This window comes from Glycine soja, chromosome 7, assembly GCF_004193775.1.
Source record: "Glycine soja cultivar W05 chromosome 7, ASM419377v2, whole genome shotgun sequence".
NCBI lineage: Eukaryota > Viridiplantae > Streptophyta > Magnoliopsida > Fabales > Fabaceae > Glycine > Glycine soja.
Window position 1 is genome coordinate 45,913,492 of NC_041008.1, and position 23,580 is coordinate 45,937,071.

Genomic DNA, 23,580 nt, shown 5'->3' on the forward strand with positions numbered 1-23,580 from the left:
TTAAATATAAAAACACTAAATTTTAATTAATTTGTGTCGCTTATATCAATAATCAAATGCTCGAAATACCTTACAAAAATCTTCATGTTCAAATTCTAGATATAAATATGATCAATACGGATATTGTATAAGGGTAGTTACTGTTGTTCCTTTTTTTTTACTGCAATTACTGTTGCTCCTAATAGTCATGAACCAACCATGCAGATCAATAAATGCAGCATATCTTTCTTGTGTATAGAGTGAATATAATAATACTCAATTTAAATGTTGAATACCCAGAACGCAGTCCTATGACTATGACGGTGATCACCATTCACAAGTAATAACTTCCTTCCATCAAGGTTGGTCCGGGTTTTGAAAGGAGGCCAAATTAGTCTTACCCGTCACATGCAAGCACATGCTTCATTCAAATTAAGAAGCTGGTTTATATATATATATATATATATATATATATATATATATATATCCACAAGACCACAACACATCCACACGTACACCGATGCAAATTAAAACTAGTCATGCATCATCAGCTTCCTTTGGATCGAGTCAAATAGAGCTGAAGATCAAAGATCCATTTGTACGATGGATGAAGTACGGTGCGACCGTGCAAACGGCACAACCTTGACGTGGTTGGCTCCATTCCTAGCTTAAATACTGTCACATGGTGTGTTCAATGTTCAACACTTCAACGTGATCATTAAGATGGTACTAACGCGAACGTGATGAAACACTGCACGGAAAGTCAAAAACGTATCGCATTTTTCCAATCAAAGTGCACCACCTCATCCCTCCTTTTCCTAGTCTTAAGTTGACCTTCTCATTAAGTATTCATAAATACAGGATATAAACGATTATTGATTTATTGATCGATATCACGCACAACTGGTGCAAACGTAGTTGCTGAGAAACTCGCATAGTCCACTTTTGTATTTTTTTTTTTTTTGGTTACACACAGTCACATTAATGTCATTTTAAGAGTCATCATCAATATCAAATAGTAAGGGCAGTATTTCTTGACCAATGGGAAAAAGAATCAGAATACTAGTATTCTTCTTAAGACCGAAACAGATATTTTGAAGGGTTGTTTGTAGGTGATTTTTTTTTCGGTTGTTGGGAAGAGCGCGTATATATAGGCTGTTTTCAATATTTACGTACAGAACATATCCAGATCGACCACACGTTTAGATTTAGAAAATAAAATGGATAAAAAAATATAAAGACGTTACATTTTTTTTCTGACAGATTACTCCGAAAATTATGAATCCTAATTATTCAAGAAGGATACAACAAAGAGAGAATGAAACTGCCGTGTTCTAAACCCTACCATGCCGACAAAAGTAATATTTCTGGACCTGCCAACCCAATGGCCTATGAGAGTAATTGAGCTGAAGTTCATAGCCAATGAACTAGTCACAAAGCAAATTAGATACACCTAGAACAAGCAAGAAAAACACATATATATAGTATAATGCTACCAAAAAGGTATTTCCTAAAGATAGGCCTTGAATCTTACGCTCACCTCAACTCATCTCAATATATATCCATATAAATAGGTCACAAGTATCATGTACATATTTATGACCATTGCTGTCATTCAGCTAAAATCCTTACTAAAATATTGAAGTGCCTTCAAAAGTATCCTTCACCTTAAGCTGTAACCAGCCTGAGCAGTGAGCATGGAGAAGAAGACCACGCGGTAGAAACATCACTGTAGAATTTGGCCAGGTTCATGAACATTGATCACAAATTCATTTTCCCTTTCCCACGTTTAAACGAATAAAAAAGAAAAGAATATAATCTATGACAAAAGAAAAGAAAAGAACCAAAGAACTTCCTATTAGTTTCCTGATGAAAAGCTATTGATTAATTGTAGCACTATTGATGACATTGGGATTGCTACTACTGTTGTTGGCGCTGTTATTGTTTGGATTAGCACCACCGATGATGGAGGAGATGGCGGAGACGAGCGCTGCCGTGAAGTTTGGATCGGCGGTGATGGCACTGATGGTGTCAGTGAGCGAGACCTGTTGGCTTGGCTGCAAAAACGGTCTTGGAGCTTGGGAATTATTAGGCCCCACATCCTGAGAAAGTTGAAGGCCTGAGAATTTGGATTGATTATAGAGCGCTTGTGCAATCAGTTGCGGCAGTTGTGGTGGCGTGGATCCAGCGATAAAGTCCTGGGGCTGTGATGGGAACAATGGGGTTTGAGGTCTTTGGTAATTCTGAAACGCGTTTTGGTTGTGTGTGAGGTCCAATGTCACTGTGGGGAATGGTGCTGAAGCTGAAAGTGTTGCCATGCTAGAACATGGAAGAATAGCTCTAGTTAGCAAATTGGGGTTCATTATTCCGTCAGCACTGGTCATTGACCCAGACAACAACATGCTAGCAGCAGCTGCAGTGGTCGATGCCATAGCCATTGCAGCTGGTGGCAGTGGATGGTTATGGGTCCCCTCGTACGTTGTTGTCAAAATTGTTCTGTCCTCCGCACAACGTTGAACCTATATATATAAACCACCAGTATGCATGTAAGTTTAATTTCTAATAATATTGTCATAGGCATTCAATTAATACATTGATCAATCCGAAAATTTAATAAACTCACTTGTTTGCGAACTGGGCAACCAACTGCCATGGTGCATCTGTAGTATGCTCGAGGACAAGGGTTTCCCTTAGCCATCTTTTGTCCATATTTTCGCCATTGGCACCCATCACTGATCTGGAAATAATAATTAATAAGTTAGAGCTATACTATATATTCATCACTTGCTATGACAATCTATATAAATTAATCTACCATGGGTGCTTCTGATCGGGCACGAACTGAGACACGAGCTTTTCTCATAGCGGCTTCCGGACTAGTGGATGGATCCGTCGTATGGTTCAATAATTTGCCAGAGTGTGGAATATCAGTAGTCTCTTTCTTATCCTTATCATCATTTTTATTGCAGCTGGGAGGTGTGGTTGATCGAGTCCTTTCACCCAAAGAAGAATTCGATACTTGATCATCTATTTCGGTCGTACCACTCGGAACTAAATCCAGGAATTGTCTAGGAGGCACCATTCCTCCATGCTTTCTCTCCTCAGCTTTTCCTTGAACAACCTGGAATAAATTAAAATAAGGAACTTGTTAAAATTATCAACATTTTTTACTAAACTAGTGTAGATTTTTATTAAGAAGTGTGTCTAACTTACCCAAATAAAAATGAAATTATATAATCTCATCTCATCATATAAATAATTGGTGTAACTAAAAAAATTATGCCAATTATTATCTTTAAATAGATTTAAAATTACACTAATTAATCGTATACAATGAAATTATTTAACTCTATTTTTCTTTGAAATAAGTTAAATATCTTCATACAATTTCAAATGTTTCTTGCCATTCTAAAAAAACGGTCAGGGTGTAAATTAATCGTAGTAATAATTAATTTGTTAATTCATTTATGTCATTGATTTCAACTAGTCATGAAAATAATTTAAAACGGGAAATTAAAGATGTTAATTATATATTAAAATGACCTCTTGTTCCGTGTTCTCAGTGCGTTGGTTATGTTGCTGTTGCAGTACTGCTGCAAGATGCATTTGCAAGTTCGCGTAGTTACTGCTGACATGGCTGAGCATCTCCTTCAGCTTTTGGTTCTCTGCATTCATGCGCCGAAGGTCCTCTTGCAATCGTGCCAGCTAAAACCAAGTATATAATTCATCTCAATTAATTGCGGTGTATAGTAGTCAACAGATAAATAAATTTAAGCAAGTGCATAATCCTACCGAATGACTGAATGCTTCATAAATGATAATGACAAATCTATCATAAATTCGTTCAAAAACCACTCGTATAACGCCTTAGTTTGAATAAATAACCATAAAGACTTAAATTAATTTTCGTAACAGTAAGTAATATTGATAAGTTATGCAAAAAATAAATTAAATGAAAATATGCACCTCAGTGATCTTGACAAGCTTATCTTCAGCATCCGATGAAGCCCCATCATCCACGGTTGACTGATCACTTCCAGCGTTAGCGGTGAGAAGTTGCAAACCAGTCTATATAATTTATTAAAAAAAAAATTAAACTAGTGTATCTGTATTGCCCAAGCTCTAAAGCTCTAAAGTGATAATAAAGAGAAACGGTGAAATAATATATAGGAAAAAGAAGAAACGAAGGAGACTTACATTTACATGGGGATCACACTTAAGGGGGGTTCCATGATCGTTGTTGGTGTGAGATGATGAGATGTTTCTAGCACCGGAGAAGAAGTCAACTTCACCGAGGACCGTCCGATTGTGATCGGAGGAGGGGCTAAGGTTGACCGGAAATCCTAAAGTGGGGAACATGTTGTGGTTAGTGGTGGAGGAGGAAGAGTGAGAGGAATCAAGAGTGAGACTCCATTCCATAAACATTAAGAATTTGGAGACGTGGAGAAGAGAGAAATAGAGAGTGACAGAGTCAGAGAGAGAGAGAGAGAGAGGGAGGGATTCAAGTGTGTCAAGTCTTGTAACGGTGCAATAGGGTCGGCTATAAAAAGGGTTAAGATCTGTTGTTGACTCGGGACATCGTAGACCAAATGGATTATTCATTCATTTTCTCATTAACTTCCTACCTTTTTTTTTTCTTTTTTGTTTTCTGGCGTCAGATGGTGCGTCAGAATCAAGAAAAATGTTCAATGCCCCCACACCACATACCCACGGTCTTGCCACCTCTTCATCCTCTTGTGTTGCATATCATTCATCAGTTTCAGTTGAAATTTTAGGTTAAGTGCAGCGTGTTTTATTATAACAAACTAGTTTTAGAAAAACCAATAGCAAAATTGTAAAAGCCTCATACCAAAAGATTTCACATTAGAAACTAGTCAAACAGAGGGACGGGGTGTTTACTTTAATTTTTTCTATAAGAAATCTTAAATAAAATTAAATTCATTCAATACTTTATACAAAAATATTAAATGGAAAATTAAATGCATCTTGACATTTTTTACAGCAAAATGCATGTTGACTAAGAATTTAATGTTTAGATCCTAAAATGAAGAATTATTCAAGGGAAAAAAAGTTATTAATTCATTATGGAAAATCACTAAGGTGATTCTGAACCATTGACTATCTAATGTAGTACTATTATTTTTCTTCTCTCTCTTTCTCTCAATATAAAAATCAACCAAATTTTATTTTGTATCATAATTTTTAATTATCAATTAATTAAATGATAATGTAAGATGATCATAGACTATAAAGAGGGTCAGCCGGTTAGGGCGGGCGGGATGTATGATCTTTTTTTTTTCATATATCTTCCGATTGTCATATAAAATAAATATTTGAAGAAAATTAAATGCATTTAATTTTACATTTAATGAAAAATTAAATGCATTTAATTAATATTTTATAAAGAAAACATTTAATGAAAAATTAAATGCATGTTGACTTAAAGAATTTGAACATCTTAGATCCTAAAATGAAGAATTATTCGAGAGAAAAAAATAAATTTCTTTATAAAAAAAATCAATAGGGTGAACTTTAGCCATTTTACAGTTTATTAGTAAGACTTTTATTAAATCAAATCATTAGATTGAAAGAGATATTTTCCTGAAAAATTAATAAAAAAATAATGGCATTTTGAAGAATCTCGCAATAATTTAAAGTCATGACAAAAATAGAATACATGTAAAAAAATAATTTTAATTTTACAAATTAAATTTTGAATCATTTCCTATCTTAAATTATTTTTCTTACACATGCTTTGCTATAATAAGATATTTGATTTTGTATACATTTAATAAAAATATATTTATATATTTTGGTAGAATAAATCTTTCACAATATTAGCAAAAATATTACTTTTTTTTATATCTATAAGAATCAAACACAATATGAGAGAGTTTACAACATTCAAACACCTTATTCTATCCATTGAGTTAGATTCTTTTAATAGTATAAAATTACTTAAAATATAATAAAAAATAATATATATATATATATATATAATTTATTCCAATAAAAATAATAAAAACAGTTATGCTGTAAATAAAATAATAATAATAATAAATAACAACACTATTACATTTTTGCAAATAACAATCATAAATTATAATAACACTTTTATATAAATACAAACATTACTTATTATCTTTAATAAATAATTTTTTTATTAATTTAAATGTTGGTTTAAGAAATCGCATTAAGTAGACGAAGAATACAATTTTTTATACAATTTAAAATATATTTTTTATTTCACTATTAATCAAGACTACAAGAAAATAGATAGCGACTGAAAAATCAGTTGCAACCTTATTTTAGAGTATAATATAATTTTCAAAATATAAATAAGTGTTGGTAATAAAACTATACACCTATGAATGTTCCACACACATATAAAGACATATTTATTTGTAGTAATGTAGGCAATATAAATTGATACCGGATTGATGTCTTTTTTTATACTTAATTATATCGTTCAATAAACTTTTTAAGAAAATTGAAGTTACTTAATTCAAATGTTAAATTAAAAGTTTTATAAGTACATTACATTTATAAAATTGCATACAAACCAAAACGTAATTGATATATTTTATTGAACTATTTTATTTTAGTCAGGGTCTTGTTGGTATGCTTGGGCCCGAAGGAAGATATGTGGGAGTCTATTAATATTTTTCTGCTGAATGTCTATTAATATTAAATAGACGTTAGTAGTAAAGGCACGGCCCCAAAATTTAAATGTTAAAACATATTAATTAATAGAATTGAGAAAAAATCTAATGAAAATTTTACTTCTGCTTTGTAAAATGAACTCAAGTTTATAGAGTTGTTCAAATAACGTAACCAATACCTAAATATAACTAACTATATCTAACAGAAAGTTGGTTATGAAGAACAAATATCTGAATTCTACTAAAAACAATACAAATGAAAAATACAAAATTATAGTATTTAGAGTAAATATAGGAATATAATTTGCATTCTAAGTGATACTTGCACATACCTTTCTCCCCAAAACATAATATGTGCCCCCCATAATAGAATGGCTTCCTGTTTGATATAAATTTTTAATAAGTAAAGATTTCAGTATTTTTCTTAGGAATTAGACGCTAGTCTAATTCATTAGACTAACTATATATAATAGAAAATTTTATACATCATACGCTGAGCCAAAGATCTAATAGATTTTTAGGCACTATCAAGAATGCAAAACTCGATTTTAAGTTGGTAATTAGTGATCCTGATTCTTAGTTAAGTAAACATTTGAGTTTAATTATGTGACATTCTAAATTCAATTCTTATTTACATGTTCATAATGTAGGTTTGATACTTACAGTGGTTCTTGACAAAGCTCCAACTTTTGCCCACTGGGATGCACATCAACCTCTTTAAAAAAATAGAAGGTTGATGACAATTTAAGAAAGTTGTGGATGGTACATGTTTCAAACATTTTTTTAACATCTCATCAAGAACTTATGAGCAATAAAAATAAATAAATAAACTAAAATTAAATTAAATTGAAAATAAAAAATTCAATAGAGACTAAAAAATTTATTTATCTCATTATTTGAATCTAACAAAAATCGGAAAAGCGTCCATCGGTAGAAGATTTTAGCAAGTTTTGCAAAGGGAAAAAATAATGCTGTCCTTCTGAATAAATTTTTGGCTAAGTTATAATTTTGATTCTCATATAACTTCAAAGCTGGAATTTTAGTTATTATTTCTAAATCAAAACATTTAATTCTTTTATTTTTTTTAAATAAATAATGTTGGTCCTTGTCATCAGGTAAGAGTTAAATTTATGACCATTCATTTAAAAACAAAATAATAAATCACTGAGAATTTATTTTGTTTAGTTAATTTTATAAATACTATTTTACATGTATCAAGTCTCATTAGTAAAAAATTATTAACTTTTTAATTATAAAAATTTTAAATTAAAATAAATAAATTTCATTTTACATATATTTAAATTTTATTATAAAATTTTATTTTAATATAAAATAATAAATTTTTATATATAAAAATTTGTTATTACTTAAATTATAATTTTTTAAAATAATACATAAAATAATATATAAATTATTTTAAAATTTTATTAAATTTCGTAAATTCAAAATAATATTTAAAAATAAAAATTTATCACTTTTTATAATTAAAATAAAAATTTGTATTATTTATATATAAAAAATTTACATAATTTTTCTATATTACATAAAATGATTTATATAAATAATTTACATATGTAATTTTCTTAATTTATATAATTTGTATTAAATAATTTTTATAATTAAAATAAAAATATTAACAGATAAGTTTCCTAAAAAAATAAATATTATTTTTTTTAATTTATATAATCAGAATAAAAATAATTTACGTATTAAAATAGTTTTATGTAATTTTTATAAATTATATATTAATTGATGCAATTATATTTATGTATATAATTAGAGTAAAGATAATCTGTATATTAAAATTAATTTATAGAATAATTTATATATTGATTTATGAAATTTCATTATAAATTTTTTAATATTAAAATTAAAATATGAAAATTATTCAAAATAAAATTTAAAAGATTTATATATTAAATATTTATATAATTTATAACTTTTTATAATTCAAAAAAATTAGTAATTCTTGAACAAAGATACATATAAAATAATAGATGATTGTTATTGTCATAAGAGAATTTTATATGAAACTGAAGACAATCTTTTAGTTAAATAAATCGTTCATCTTTATATCAATGCAATAAAGTCTTATACCAGTTACACCACAATATTAACCCAGTTACATGAATAACAATAATCAACATATATAACTATTTAAAAAATATATTTTTAATTATATTTTTCGTTTATCCCTCACTAAAAATAAAATAATTAATTTTAAAATATTAAAAAAAATTTAAAAAAACATTATAATTTTTTTTGGTATGTATGTCTTTAATTCCAAATCCAGTTAATTCACAACTCATTGACAGTTATCGTGCTAATCGCATATGTAGGCAACAAAATGTGTAGGACAAGTAAACAAGTGGTATGATATTTGATTTGAACAATTGTTTGGTTAAGTCTGTTTGTATGCTTTGTTCCTAAGATTTTTCTTTTTTCAGTCAAAAATAGATTTTTCTTTCTATATTTATTATGCAGTTCGAACAAATATTTTTTGTGGCCATATAATTCTCGTATTGATCGATAGACATAGTTGCAATGGCACGTGTTGCTGCCGTATATTGTTAATGATATGCTTTACATTACATTAAGGTGAATAGTTCCTTCATTTGATTTTTTTTTAAACAAGAAGGATGAAATGTTGTGACTTCTATTATCTATTATTGTTATAATAAATAAGGTTTGGTTGGGACACATGTCAATGGGATAAAAAAACTTCCTTCCAAAATTTTCCTCTTCCTTTATAACTTTTTATTATTATTTACTTTTATTTTTCTATCTCAATTTTTTTTCCATTATCTTTTTTTTACTTACACACAACTTTTTTTTGTAATAGCTACTATTTTATTTATATTATATAATATCTATCTATTCTATTCTATTACTCTTTTAATATATAAATTGAATGATAATATTTGTTTTTTTCTTGAAATATCAATTATAATATATTATATAATATTTGTCTGTCTATCTATTCTATTACTCTTAATGATTTTTTTTCCTCTACATGCGTTACTCTCATTAAAAAGATTTCCTCCAAAATTTATATTTCTTTCTACTTTTCTCTCTCTTCCTTTTTAAATTTTTATTTTATCTTTTTTCATTTTTCATATTTATAGTGAAAAGAAAAAAATTCTTTATCATTTTATTAGCCAAAAATACCTATTCTTCTTCTTATTGCATATGTAAAAATATATTTATAATTTATAATATTATTATGACATTATATATTATTTATGTGCTATATTAAAATATTTATATTTTAATATTATATTATGATAAATTTTTATAATTACTTATTACTTATTAAACTTAATCATAATTTAATTAAAAAATATTTTTAGTTTAAATTTCTATAAAATTATTTTTATTTAGAAAACGTGTAAAATAAATTTAAATAACTTAATAAATAATTATTTTATGGATTAATATTTATATTATAAGATTAAGATTTTTATAGTAAAAACTAATTTAAATATAATCAATGTTTCATATAAAATTGACTCTATGTTTACAATTAAATATATTTTTAATAAATAAGAAATAATTATGCCACTATAATTAAATATATTTTTTATAATATTATACTCTTACTTTTTCTCCATTTTCAAAAGTTTAAACAATTAATTATGCTTTTTAAAATATATTTAATTATTTTATTTTTGTGATTTAATTTTATTGAGTGAGATGAGAACAAAGACAAGGACAAAGAATCACATACTCATTCTCATCTTGTTCTATTATCATACATATTTACGATTATGACTTATACATCTTTTTAGGTCGAATAATTATAAATTTTGATAATATTAAAATATCTATTAGTATTTTATTTTTTGTTTTAATATTACTAAGAGGGGGTTGAGATGTGAAACAACATACTCGTGTTTGTCATGTTTAATTGTTATGTCTATTTACAATCATCACTTATACATTTTTGTTTTAAATAATTATAAATTTGGATAAGATTAAAATATCTTTTAATCTTTTAATTATTTTTTTTTATTTTAATTGTTTTCTAAATTAAAAAATTCTATGATTATTTACATGTTTTTATTAGATCAATTTATCATATAACATATTATTATACACAAATAATTTATCGTGTATGCCTTGTCGTTGTTGCTAGTAACATACTAAATTTAAATCATTTATAACTATTTTTATTTTGTACGGTATCATGTTTTTTAATATATAAATTTATATCGTATTTGTTCTTTTCAAAAAGTTTTTATTTTATTATTATGTTTTTGACTAACCATAAAAAATATAGTTTACTTGTCTATAAAACTTACGAAAACAGTCAATTCAACCGTGCTTCCTTTGGAATTGGATGCATATGCATATGTACTGCGCAGGTGCAATTAGAAGTTAACTATGGTATTCATATTTTTGGAACGTCAAATTCAAATAAAACATCTGGCATACTTTGACTTAATGTTGTGGATTTGGCTACGAGGAATAGAAACACATAGAAGTTTCATTGAATCACACAACAATTAATAATAAAGAAATTAACAATATATATATGCCATTCCTTTTGATCTGATCAGTCACGGGGCTAGTATGAAACTTAAGACCTCCAGCTGTTCCATCAACTGACTTATCTAAAGTGAATACATAACAATTTGAATAAATTTCTTAAGAAATAATTATATGAGAAAAATAAAGGATAAAATGTTTTTTTTTTATAAATTAAAGTTAGTTTATATGTCTCAATTTTATTAAGAATTAGATGAGAAAAATATTTTGAAAAGTTGAGGTTAATGAATCAATTTTAATTTATGAATCTTTTTATTTAAGTACTTGTTTTTCTTCTATAAATATTTAGTAAAAAGTTTATCGATCAGTAAACCTAAATGTCTAAAGTAAAAGCACGGATGTATTTACATTGTTTTGAATATTTTTGTTTTGTCTTTTGTTGGAATTGCGGCTAGGTGGTTATGAAACAACTCCAATAAAGTTTAAAGTTGTAACCTCAATTGAATATCTACTTTCACACTATGTTAGCATTCACAATTTAGTGCTAAAGTTTGATCATGAACAGAAGTTTGATGATGCGAGTGCTAAATACAAGTCATAGCTTGTGGATGGGAATTGATATTCGTCTCAATAACATTAGTTCTCTTTTTTTTTTTTTTAATTTAAAGAGTTTATCAAATTACGTATTACTAATACTGAAAAACCAGCTCAATCTTTTCCGATAGTGCATCAGATCATGACAAACCAATGAATACGAAAGCTATTGATTCAGTCAACTTTTTCTTTTATTCAGCTATTCATTTAACAACTGAGACACCTAATATTAATTTTTTTTATAAAGATTGACATATATATTATCGAATGCCAGTTCGACATAAAAAAAAATGCTAATTAAAATGAGTTAAAATGTCTGCAGAGCATTGGCTCCATTATTTTGGGTGAGGGTTGGAGGGATTTTTTTAGAAGGGGATTTAACTTGGGCACGTATTTTCTAATTAATGCGTGCGGATGAGCCTCGTCCGCGAATAATGCATCCATTAATGTCTGGGCCATACTTATGATTGAGAGGGATCATCATAAGCCCACGTACTTGGCTCAAGTGGGCCGTCTGCTGTTGTCTCCTATGTACTTTATATACTTTGCATTTTAATTATAACCAAGACTTCAAAGCTAAATCCATGTATGTTTTAAGGGTGTGTTTGATTTGCATTTTTATTTTTTGTTTTATTTTTTATTTTTATTTTATGAAAACTATTTTTATTTTCAAAAAATTTGAAAATATATTTGGTTTGATTTCTTATTTTCTGTTCTCAGGACATAAAAACACTAAAAAATTTATGATATCTTAATTTCTTGTCTTTTTTGTATTTTTAGATTTGTTTAAAATTACATTCTTTGTCATCGTATTTTTATCGCATTTTCATTTTACCTAAAATGAGGTTTTCACTGAAAACGAATTATTATTTTCATGATTGTTTCCTGTTTTCATTTTCATCAAATTTTTTTTCAAAAATCCAACCAAACACATTTTCATCACCATTTTCTGTTTTCACTGAAAATGAAAACAGAAAACAGTCAAACCAAACACCTCCTAAGATTTCACTTATCAATTGAGTTCTAAACCATCATGCCCCACGTACTGCTAGACGAGCTTATTCCATTGTTTGAATAAAATTAACAAAAAAAATGAAAACAAAAACTCTTCTAGACAAAACTAATAAATGGCCTTGCTTAGTTCGAGATCAAACACTGGATTCGAGCATAATGATTTAATTTTGAAATATGCTGATAAGCAAACTTGACTTGAATATATGCAGTATATTGCAATGCGTTTGAGATGAACTATGTTGAGGTGTATCTGAAATGAATTGTTAACTAAAATTGAACTCTTGATGAATGTAAGATGAGTAAGGTTTTTGAGCGGACTAAGGTTCGACATCTTCTAAACTCAAAAGGTTATCTAACAAGATTATATTATACGATATTCTGGCACTCAAGTCAATAGAAATTGTACTACTGTAATGACTATTTGTCATAGTGATGCTTATTGTATTTATAGAAGTTTGAGATGAGCTACTTTCTTTGGCACGTAACTTAAGATTTTGCATAAACAATACTATCCTATTTTGGTACAGTGGTAAAGTAACTTTAGTTTAGATTGAGGCATGATTTAATGCTCTCGAGGGCATTTCAAGAATCCTATTTTTGGTTGTTAACTTCAGTAAATACTTGCATTTTAATTGCAATTTAATTGATCTAACATTTGGACCAAGGTAGCCTGTTACATAGATTGGACCTCAACTCTTCCACTCCAAAATATATTGGAGATGACCTCAATTGCCTCTTATAGTCTTATTGGATTATTTATTTATTTTTAATTTCACTACTTTTCTAAAATAATTTTAAAAAGAAAATCTAAAAAATATTTGGAACTAAAACATAAACGTCCACTGAGGCTTATTACTGTACATCGTAACGTCTATTTATATGAATATCATAATTTGATATGCTACGCTGAGGACTTGAATGTATATGCCTACATGCTATACGAGACCCAAAAAAATGTTCCATAGTACTACCAAAAAATGTGCAACTTATAAGAAAGTCAGTTCTCTCTTTACTCTCCCCACATTCTGTGCGCGGCTTCAGAATGCAGAAAAAAAAAAGAGGCAGGATCAGGAATTAAGATTAAAGATAGCAAAAGTGAATAAAAGCAAAAGGAGAATTATGAAGGGGGCCTGTATAAAGGCAACAGTTGCAGATATTATTCTGTCTTGGATGTTAGTAATTTCTTGACTTGACCGCATTTGTTGCATAAAGCAACTAGTTGTTGGTGCTACATAGTCTGAAATTGGTTTGTATCTTACCCACAACCAAAAATAGCAATGTTATTACTAATTCTCATTCACTCATTGTTGTTGAGTCTCACAACAAGAGCTCAATCCACGCCATGCAGAACTTCTTGTGGTGACATTCCCATCGAATACCCTTTTGGCATTGACGATGGGTGTGGAAGCCCATACTACCGTTACATCCTGGTTTGTTCTGACTCAGGAAAACTCCAAGTCAGAACCCCTTCTGGGAGATACCACGTTCACAACGTTAGCTATGCTGATCCACACATTCTGGTCACTGATCCATTCATGTGGAACTGTGACGATGGTGAGAATTACCGTCCCACAAGGCCTTTCAGTTTGGACACCAGCACACGCTTCAAGCTTTCCCCTCAGAATGAGTACCTCTTCTTCAATTGCAGTGAGGATCATGTGATCGTTAAGCCAAAGCCTATTTTCTGTGAGCGCTTCCCCGAGCGTTGCGATTCTTCGTGTGACAGTGGTAGCTATCTCTGCAGGCACATGCCAGGGTGCTCCTTTGCTATGACTGGTAGCTCTTGCTGCTCTTACTCTCCAAGATCCATTGAATCGTTGAGGTTGATGCTCAAGTATTGTACTAGTTATACTAGTGTTTATTGGAGAAACGTTGGTGCTCCTCAGCCTCACGATCAAGTTCCTGAATACGGGATCAGAATTGATTTTGATATCCCCGTCACTACGCGCTGCCTTCAGTGCCAGGATCCTTCCAAAGGAGGTGGAACTTGTGGATTTGACACTCAGACTCAGAGTTTCATGTGCCTTTGCAAGGAAGGAAATTTCACTACCCATTGTAAAGGTATGTCTAACAGTGATCACTTCTTTTTAAAGTTTAATTTGAACTATCAACTAATCAAAAGTCATCCTTGATTTCACTTGAAATGAAAGATAATTAACTAATTATTATCAAAATTAACATACATAACGGCTTGTAATCGGATGACAAGGTGTAAAACCATGCATACCCTGTTTACTTGAGTTACAATTAAGAAGGTTTGCATTTTGAAATTTGTTGAGAAAGTAAAAAATTGATTGGATATTGTTTGTCTGACAGATTATGATGCTGCACGGCACAACAGAAAGGTCCATGTGATTGCAGGTGACAAAAATGAAGTTAATGGAGTAAATTTGTCAATGATAGTTTTTGTAAGTAGAAAATTAGGTTCATGCATGCTTGTGGCTGTGTGTTCGAAATTTGGCTGCAGGGACAGTGAGCGGTGTTTCAGCTGCAGGGGCATTTGGAATTGGAGCTGGTATTTGGTACTTGAAGAAAGTGAGAGCTAAAGCGCCAGTAACATGTGGAGTTCAAAGCAACGAGAATAGACTTTTCTGAAGTGGACCAAAGAACGTGAACTACATAATTACGGAGTACATCATAATTCCTTTTGTTACTCTTTCCCCACCTTAGCTATTAAGCTTATTTATTTATACAATATTTATATATAAAGACCTTTTTTGCTTCCCAGTTGGCATCTTTATGTGATGTTGGGTTGTAATTTCTCCCAAATATTGCAAGAAAGCACTTCGCTGCATAGCCATCTTCCACACTACTTTAAGTGTTAACATTAATATTTGACTTCCTTTATAATATTGAATCTGTCAGTGTTAATTTACAAACTAAAGCAGTTCATTCTTCATTGGTTGAGACACTGATACCCACACACCTCTGATAAACGCCTCTAAAACGGGCTTTCCGGAATCAACCAAAATATTAAAAGAAAAAAAGGAAAAGGAAAGAGGGAGACAAACACACAGACAGAAAAGTTATGGCGATTCTAAGTCAAACCTTTTTTGTTGGTGACACGATTCTAAGGCATACTAACATCAACATGCTCTCCCAACAACACAAATTGTGGGACCAGCATTGAGAGTCATTGCAGGCACCATGTACGCTGGAGCAGCAGTGAAAGATTGAGTAGGTGAATAATTTGGGGCACAGGTTCCAAACCCAGATGGTACCAAATGAGCACCATTTAGGAATAAATCCTTGGAAGACCTCCATTTCCAACTCTTCCACTTTTCCTTCCCTTCCTTCTTGGTAACCTGTCATCACCTAAGAACAACACTCAATATGATGAAGCATTACTACATTTGTATTGGGCTTGAGAGGGAAAAAAATTAAAGGAAGAGGATTTAATTTCATGCTACTGTATTTCTAACTACCTGTTTTGTATTTGGGTCATGAACTAAGGCCATCGGTGGAGCGAGCCAAAAAGCAAAGATCAATCCAAATATTGGAGGAACCAAATATGCTAATGACATGCATCTCCATCAGAGCCTAGATGATGGCCAACATGGTCAGGAGTACTCCTCACAAGGCCAGGTTTGGCTGGTTTACAATCATGGATGCTAATGCCATTTATAATGGCATGACTGACACCTTGTATAGTGATGCAAGGCCCATCAGCAATCTCCACTTTAACCATGTCTTTGTCAAAAATGATCCAGAAAGGCTCTTTTTGGATTGCACCATAACGGAGTGTGCCTGGTTTTGGGTTTGCAGGGTCATCAGAGGGATCTGTGACTGGGTATATTGCACCATACTTGCCTCCTGTGGCATCTTTGCCAAAGCCAATTGTACAGTCAGCCATGGCTTGGCGATTTGAAGCCTAATTAGGCTTTACACGCCAACAAGAGTCTATCACATTGAGCAATGCTTTCTTCGGACTCTCGGGGATATACTTTGAGGTAGGTAATAAAGTGCTGTAGTACTTGTTATCTGTTGAATAGACAATAACGAAGGTTGAAGAAAGGTGTAGCATGAAAGCAAGACCAGTGAGGTTGACGTGGCCATGCTTGTTGTTAAGGCAATTGCAAAGGAAATGAGCTCATTTAATAGATGCAGTGAAGGTTGTCCACAAAATTTAGGAGCTTGCCTTACAAATATTTTTTTTGGGTTTGGGTTACAAAAACGTGGCTGCAATATTTTGAGTTGCTAATTATAAACTTAAATTTACTTTTGAGTTCTAAAGGGTACGTATGCATCCATATTATATTTCTTGTATTAATAACTTTAGAATATGATGGTTCAATGGACATGGGAAGTTCAATATAGTTCACAAAAGCAGAATGCTCCTTAGAAATCTAATATTTGGACGGCTTCATACTAGAAACAAGCAAGTTTTGTAAAACAGTCGTGAGCTAGGGATTCAATTTAATAACTCAATAAATTAAAGTCAAAAACTAGGTGTAGTTTAGTAAAAAAAAAGGGGGGTGTAGTCAATAATTTTATTTTTATTTATTTTTTAATTATTAAGCTGCAAGTATCACTGATACTTATAACAAATTAACAATAAGTTTATAACACTGCATGTAAATTAGCTTATAAAGACTACTTTAACTTAATGAGTAATCTTTGAATGTGATTTTGGAAATGTTTGCAGTTGAAATAATTTTGCGATAGAACTCAGGGTGTGAAAAAATTATGAAATGGAAGTTCTTAAAATAACTCGGCGAAATACTAACTATTGTAAATTTATGTGGTAATTAATTCTCCTAAGAATTTTTGCGAATAATTTTTTCTAATTTGACTCAAATACTCAAGTTACTTAAGATTTAGAATGATTTTCTGTTAAAAAAAATATATTTAGAATGATTTTTTAATATTGAGTATATAGCTGGATATATGGGTCTAAGCCCATAGGTTAGCCCATATAACCTACTATCCGTGCAAATTAGTGAAAATATTTGCCCATTTAGTTGTGGACTTTTTTGTGCTTGGCTATAGAGCTAGTAGGTTAATTGGGTTCGTTGATCAGTGGGTTGACTCGTGAATCCATTTTTATTTTTAAAATTCCAAATAGAGTTAATGTTATTTAAATAATGTAAATAAAATCCTTTTTATATTTCAGTATTTTGAATAATTGATTCCTATTTATCATAGTTTTTAATTATTTTTATTAATAATATTTTTTTTTCATATTTTAAAAGAATTTTTAGATTTTATATAATTTTATTATCAAACTCGCAACCAAGATGCTAACCACCGTACCGTATGGATGCATACTAATAAAATCTTGACCCATTAGTTTTGTGGGTTAAATCAATCCGACCCATTTAGTTAATAACTGGCTGAATATAAATAAACTTAAATGGATCGAGTTGGTTCTCAAATATATTAGAAAAATCAGTATAGAAAAACTGAAAACTACTATTTCTCTGACATATTGTGAAGAAAAAAATACCAATAGTTGGTCTGTTATCATTATGTTTCTAATTCATTAGAAGGGTCTGTACATAACTCTACTAAAAATATTTTTTTTGTACAATACTAAAAATAATTCTAAATCTACGTACAGTTACATTTGTTTTTGTTAATCTTATTAAAAAAATAATTTTATTTATTTATTAAGATAGTGAATATTAATTAATGCATTTTCTTTATTTAATATTTCTTTATAACGCATTAAGATGATTAATAAGAAGATATAGTAAAGGGATATGTGCATGTTTGTTACAACTTTATTTGAAAAATATTACTTTTAGAATATAAAAAATATATTATTATTATTTTGAAAAGTTATTTTAAGCAACTCCTAGAACAACTAAAACTACTTTTAGAATAAGTGTTTTATAACTATATAAACAAATCAACCTTTTACTTTACGCGGAATCTCCAAATAATATATTAATGAATGGTTTAATTTCTTTGCACTATTAGTATAATTTTTTTGTAGTGTCAATGAAAGATTATCATTGATATAACTTTAAAGTCTCCAGATTTATTATACTTTGTAATTGAATATTAATGATATAAAAAACTCTTTGTACAATAAGTACATACGTTGTTTACTCATAATAAATGACTATTTTTGAGAAAGTAAAACAATCAGGTCTTCTATTATTGCTAGTCTCATAAATAAATAAATAAAAGTCGGATAGGAGAAAATAATTTCTGGTCCGAACAATTCAATTATGCTCTAAAATTCCCAAATGAATAAAGATAATATGGAGTAAATTGAACTGTAAAAACAAATAAGTTTATTCATTTATTCCATAAACAACGAATTACAAATTATCCTTATGCAATGACAAAAATTTAAAACATTATTAATAACATTAATTACACAAAGCCACCCACTAATGCAATGCAAAATTTAAAACAACACTAGCAGAATTCATTAAGTCATGATGGCTGCTTTATTTATTAATATTTGGTTAAGCTAGCTGGTAGCTGCTTTATTAATTAATTAATCACACAAAATACTTGTTGCATTGGCCCCAAACGTCACACATGCTCGTCCGTATCATATAGTATGTACTACGCGTAGCTACACATTCCATAGATACATGAACTCTCAGAGTTGCACTTGTTGTCACATTTCCCACAATGCTTCTCGTTAGTCCGAGGATTCACGCACTTACCTTCGCAACATATCTTACCATAGCTACATTTCTTTCCACATTTCCCACAATTGGAGACATCTGTGGAAAGGTTGACACATTTGTTCTTGCAGCAATCAGATCCTGCGCTTCCTTTAATGAGGCATACCTCAGGGTATTTTTCACATGTCAGCACCACCCTGTCAGAAAGAAATCGATTAATTTTCCCTTTTGGTTTTTCACTTCCGGGAGATATTGCTGACACAAAAACAGCCAAAGCCATTAGCATGGCTAGAAGGAAGAGGGTCTTCATTTTGTTTTTGTTGACAAATAAAAAGAAGTTACATATAGAGTGCATATATGTTATGATAGACACAAGATATAAAAAGATGGTAGACGTATTTATAGACGAGTAGGTTCATCGAGTTGGTATTATATTTTGCATAAATTGCTTTCATGAAAGAATGCCCCTATACGTATTGATTAGTTAATGCGGTGTGGTCTAAACTTGTTAGGCTTGTTTGGCAACAACTTCATCAAATTTCGTCCATACTAATAATCAGTTGAAATTGGATACAATTGGAACAACTATTCTGGTTTTTGCTTAAGGATAAAGATTAACGTTAGTTTAGCTCCTAATAATATATCCGTCGTATATATAGTCTTAATCAGAAACAGTATTCTTGTACAATTCTACGTACGTAAAGTCGTAAACCAAGAAACCGTTACAGTACCACCGTTCGGTTCCAGCTAGCAGACGTACAATTTGACAATTTGATGGAATGAATTGGATTTCAGAGTTGGGCCATTCGGCAATAAAATAAAGATGAACATGCACTTGACGTTACGTTGCTGCAGCACGAACAACCAAGTATATATATAGTATTAGGGCTTTGTGACCCCGCTGATATATACACACGTGCAACTTTTTCACGCACCATTTCATTATTCTTTACATTTTAATTAAAATATTTACAGCTTTAACAAAATATATAGTAATTAAGAAATAAAAACAGAAGTTGAAAAACAATTAGCAACTATTTCAGTAAACATATTTGTACGTATAATATTTTTTACATTTACAACCCTTAACTTCTTGCTATTATTATATCTTATTTAAAAAAAAATCTTCGATTACATTTGTTTTATAGGAAAATTGTTTTTAAAATAAAAACATCCAAAAAGATAAATAAATTGAAAATCAGTTTTAACCAAAAATAATTGTGCAAACGTTCAAACAATAAAGTATTGATAAAAAAATTAAACAGTAAAAGTGCTTGACCGAATAAACCAAATATAGATGAATATTGACATAACAACAAAAATTATAAATTTAGATCATTATATATATGTATATATGAATAATCAAGATTAAGAGAAAAATGAACACAACTTTTTAAAGTGATCGTAAAATTATTAACTAACTTCTAATCTTGAATATCTGTGTATTCTGCAAAATATTTAACTGTAAGTTTAGGAAAATGTCTAACCCTACACGTACAGGAATTTTCAGTAGTAGACCACGGGAAATTTATTTGATCAGGCTTACAAATCCCGTGTTTTTCTAAACCAAACTTTGGAGTACAGAGCATGATCCACAAGTGGCTTCTGGTCAAATTCCTTAGCTGCTAGTGTCTATCATCGATTATGCAAATACAACGCAAGTTTCCTAATTTCATTCAAAATTTGGCAGGATTTAACGATCAAATTTAAACAGAGGAGTCAAAGTCGCAAACAAGATTACGAAGCTATATGTTTTTTCCTTAATTTCGTTATAGAGGCATTCAATTGTCTTTCTAATGCATTTGATCAAGATTCACATGCACGCACAACTGCAACATGGCACTGTTATGCAGAAACCGTTTCATTCAAGAAAAGATCTGTTAGTAAATTTTTCATTACATTTTGTGCGTCCCCTGACGTAAGGGAGGAATAATATTGATTGAATCGTGTTAACTTTTATTGAAGCAAGTCATATATTCTTCTTTTTAGTTTGTTAAGTAAAGCACATATTCGCAGCAACCAAACATCACTTAGACAACCGCATGCAGCTGCAACTTTTTAACATTAGTATCTGTTTTTCATCTCTTAAAACACAAATATCATTCCTTTGAAACTAATAAACAAGGAAGCCCTATACCAATAAGTCGTTGTTATTAGTAATATTGAACTCGGTTTCTTTTACAAAGATTTTATGCTTAAATTTTATGGATGAAAAAAATATAGTTGGAAAAGGAGAATCACATTAAAGTTGATTAGGTAAGTTTCCCCACGATAATAAAAACTAATAGATACTTTGTACAAATAATATCATAAAAAAAGGAAGCCCTGTATTGAATTAGATCCATGGGGATAATTAATTGACGAGTTCTGTTGTATCAGTATTTATATGTGTTCTGTCTGAGGAACGAGAATGTGCCTCTCGCAATTACTTTAATTTGCTTTTGTTTCTGAGAGTGACGCATTGACATTGACATATATATGTCATGGCATTCTGTGCCTTATTCTTCTTCTTGGTTTATTTGTTCCCTTCCATCCTATCTATGCCCAAATTTCCTCCAGTAACCAATTGTCTCAAGTTCAAAAATGAAAGAAGAATTCTCTTGGAACTTAACACCAAAATCAATGAAATGGAGGTCCAAATGCATGGTATATCTATACAAAATCCAGAAACAGCTAATAAAAAAATGGATGTAAATGTAACATCTTACAAAGACAAAGATCATATTCTCACCCGGGATCTCCAGCGCCACTTCCAAAATGTAAGGTCAACTATTAACACCAAACATATGTATGATATATCATAATTTTAAATCATGATTATATATATATATATATATTGACATGTTTGAGCATATACATTATATATATTCTAGGTTCACGAGATTCAATCCTCATAGGATGGGGCACTTTGCTACCCATTGGGGTAATTATTGCAAGATACTTGAGAAATTTTCCTGTGCTGTGTGATGTATGGTTCAATCACATATGGCGCCAGACTCTGGGATATATTATTGGCACAATAGTGTGGTGCATTTAATTTGTTGGTGCTTCAAAACTCATCAAATCATTTGGTATCTAACACACAAAGTACTCTCAGCATCATTGCTTTCACATTCTTAAACAACAAGTGAGTATGTGAGAAATTAATTCCGTCTTAATCTTACTCCACGCCCGTGTCCAAATTTTTAAGGTCTTATTAATTAACATTTTGTTTCAATGAGATACTTGGCACCTTCATACGACTACATAAAGAAGCGGGCTATTGCAAGTGCTGGAACATATGTCACCATCTTCTTGGGTATGGCATAATTGGAATAGTTATAGCTAACTCATTTGCAGGGTTCCACGCTGAAACGTTGAAACGGGTTTATGTGGCTATACTTGGAGTTTTGGCTGTCGTAGTTGTCCCGCTTGAAATTTACAGATGCAAGTCTCAGATAATGCATCATGCTGTGATTATTCACCGTGAACTGTGGAACAGATCGAGAAGGAAGTTGATGAAACTATGCTAGAGCAAGCGTGACGAAGACACGTGACTCTAGCTTTTGGATATTTTAAAAAATATATGTTATTAATCCCTAAGCTTCATGTTGGAATGGGACATACAATTGAAATATACTATAATCTATACATCAGGCTAAGGTAGTATTTCAAGAATTTTTTAATATTATATATATATATATATATATATATATATTTGTAGAAATCCAACTCAAGTGTTTACCATAACTCACGTCCAATTAAATTTTTTTATCATCTTGATATATAGATATACTGGGCTCGAACTTTGTATCTTATGATCATTGTCATAAGGCAATTATCATAGAGACTAAAGACCTAATAAACAACTAACTTTTAAGAAGATAAAGAAGTTAAATACAATAATATTCAAGAAACTAAAGTACTGGGTTTCTATAGTTAGAGCAACATGACTTAAGATTTTTGTTTTTCATAACTAATTGAAGACAAGTTTTATTGTTCCTTTGATGTTGTGAGAGTCTTTTGAAATGTTTATAAGAAAAAAAAAGATTAAAAAAGCGATAATGGAGAATATAATTATATACCATATTAATTATATATAATATCATATCAATTATTTGATTTCAAATAATAGAACTAAACGACTTAAGCTAGGATAGTAGTCAACAATTAAGATCAACATGCTGCCAGCAAAATATTGTAAACTATATAGCATTACTGCATATTTGTATAGCTGGTCGTGGATCTTTTTTGTTGCAACTGACTGCCTATTGGTC

The 23,580-nt window shown here is 30.2% G+C and overlaps 2 protein-coding genes and 1 pseudogene across 2 annotated transcripts; 1 reads left to right on the plus strand and 2 right to left on the minus strand.

Annotated features, from left to right (window-relative positions):
* Window positions 1-1,212: 1,212 nt before the first annotated feature.
* LOC114420192 (WRKY transcription factor 6-like) lies at window positions 1,213-4,504 on the minus strand. The gene is made up of 6 exons (XM_028386079.1): window positions 4,177-4,504; window positions 3,946-4,047; window positions 3,523-3,684; window positions 2,795-3,100; window positions 2,603-2,716; window positions 1,213-2,498 (listed from the first exon to the last, which is right to left on the minus strand). Exons 1-6 carry the CDS (start codon window positions 4,402-4,404, stop codon window positions 1,857-1,859), a joined length of 1,554 nt encoding a protein of 517 aa, XP_028241880.1. The 5' UTR covers window positions 4,405-4,504; the 3' UTR covers window positions 1,213-1,856.
* Window positions 4,505-13,834: 9,330 nt separating this feature from the next.
* On the plus strand, window positions 13,835-16,970 carry LOC114420193 (wall-associated receptor kinase 3-like). Its single transcript, XM_028386080.1, has 3 exons — window positions 13,835-14,798; window positions 15,054-15,098; window positions 15,205-16,970. The coding sequence occupies exons 1-3, from the start codon at window positions 14,015-14,017 to the stop codon at window positions 15,330-15,332; spliced, it is 957 nt and encodes a 318-aa protein (XP_028241881.1). The 5' UTR covers window positions 13,835-14,014; the 3' UTR covers window positions 15,333-16,970.
* LOC114420752 lies at window positions 16,179-16,793 on the minus strand (annotated as a pseudogene).
* Window positions 16,971-23,580: the final 6,610 nt, after the last annotated feature.

Bases quoted from the DNA above. Each gene is read 5' to 3' on its own strand.
- LOC114420192 (XM_028386079.1), bottom strand. From the start codon at position 4,404: ATGTTTATGGAATGGAGTCTCACTCTTGATTCCTCTCACTCTTCCTCC. The intron at 4,048-4,176 runs GTAAGTCTCCTT...TAAATTATATAG, and splicing joins AGTGTGATCCCCATGTAAAT to ACTGGTTTGCAACTTCTCAC. The intron at 2,717-2,794 runs GTAGATTAATTT...TATTATTTCCAG, and splicing joins CCCGATCAGAAGCACCCATG to ATCAGTGATGGGTGCCAATG.
- LOC114420193 (XM_028386080.1), top strand. From the start codon at position 14,015: ATGTTATTACTAATTCTCATTCACTCATTGTTGTTGAGTCTCACAACA. The intron at 14,799-15,053 runs GTATGTCTAACA...TTTGTCTGACAG, and splicing joins TTTCACTACCCATTGTAAAG to ATTATGATGCTGCACGGCAC. The intron at 15,099-15,204 runs GTGACAAAAATG...ATTTGGCTGCAG, and splicing joins AAAGGTCCATGTGATTGCAG to GGACAGTGAGCGGTGTTTCA.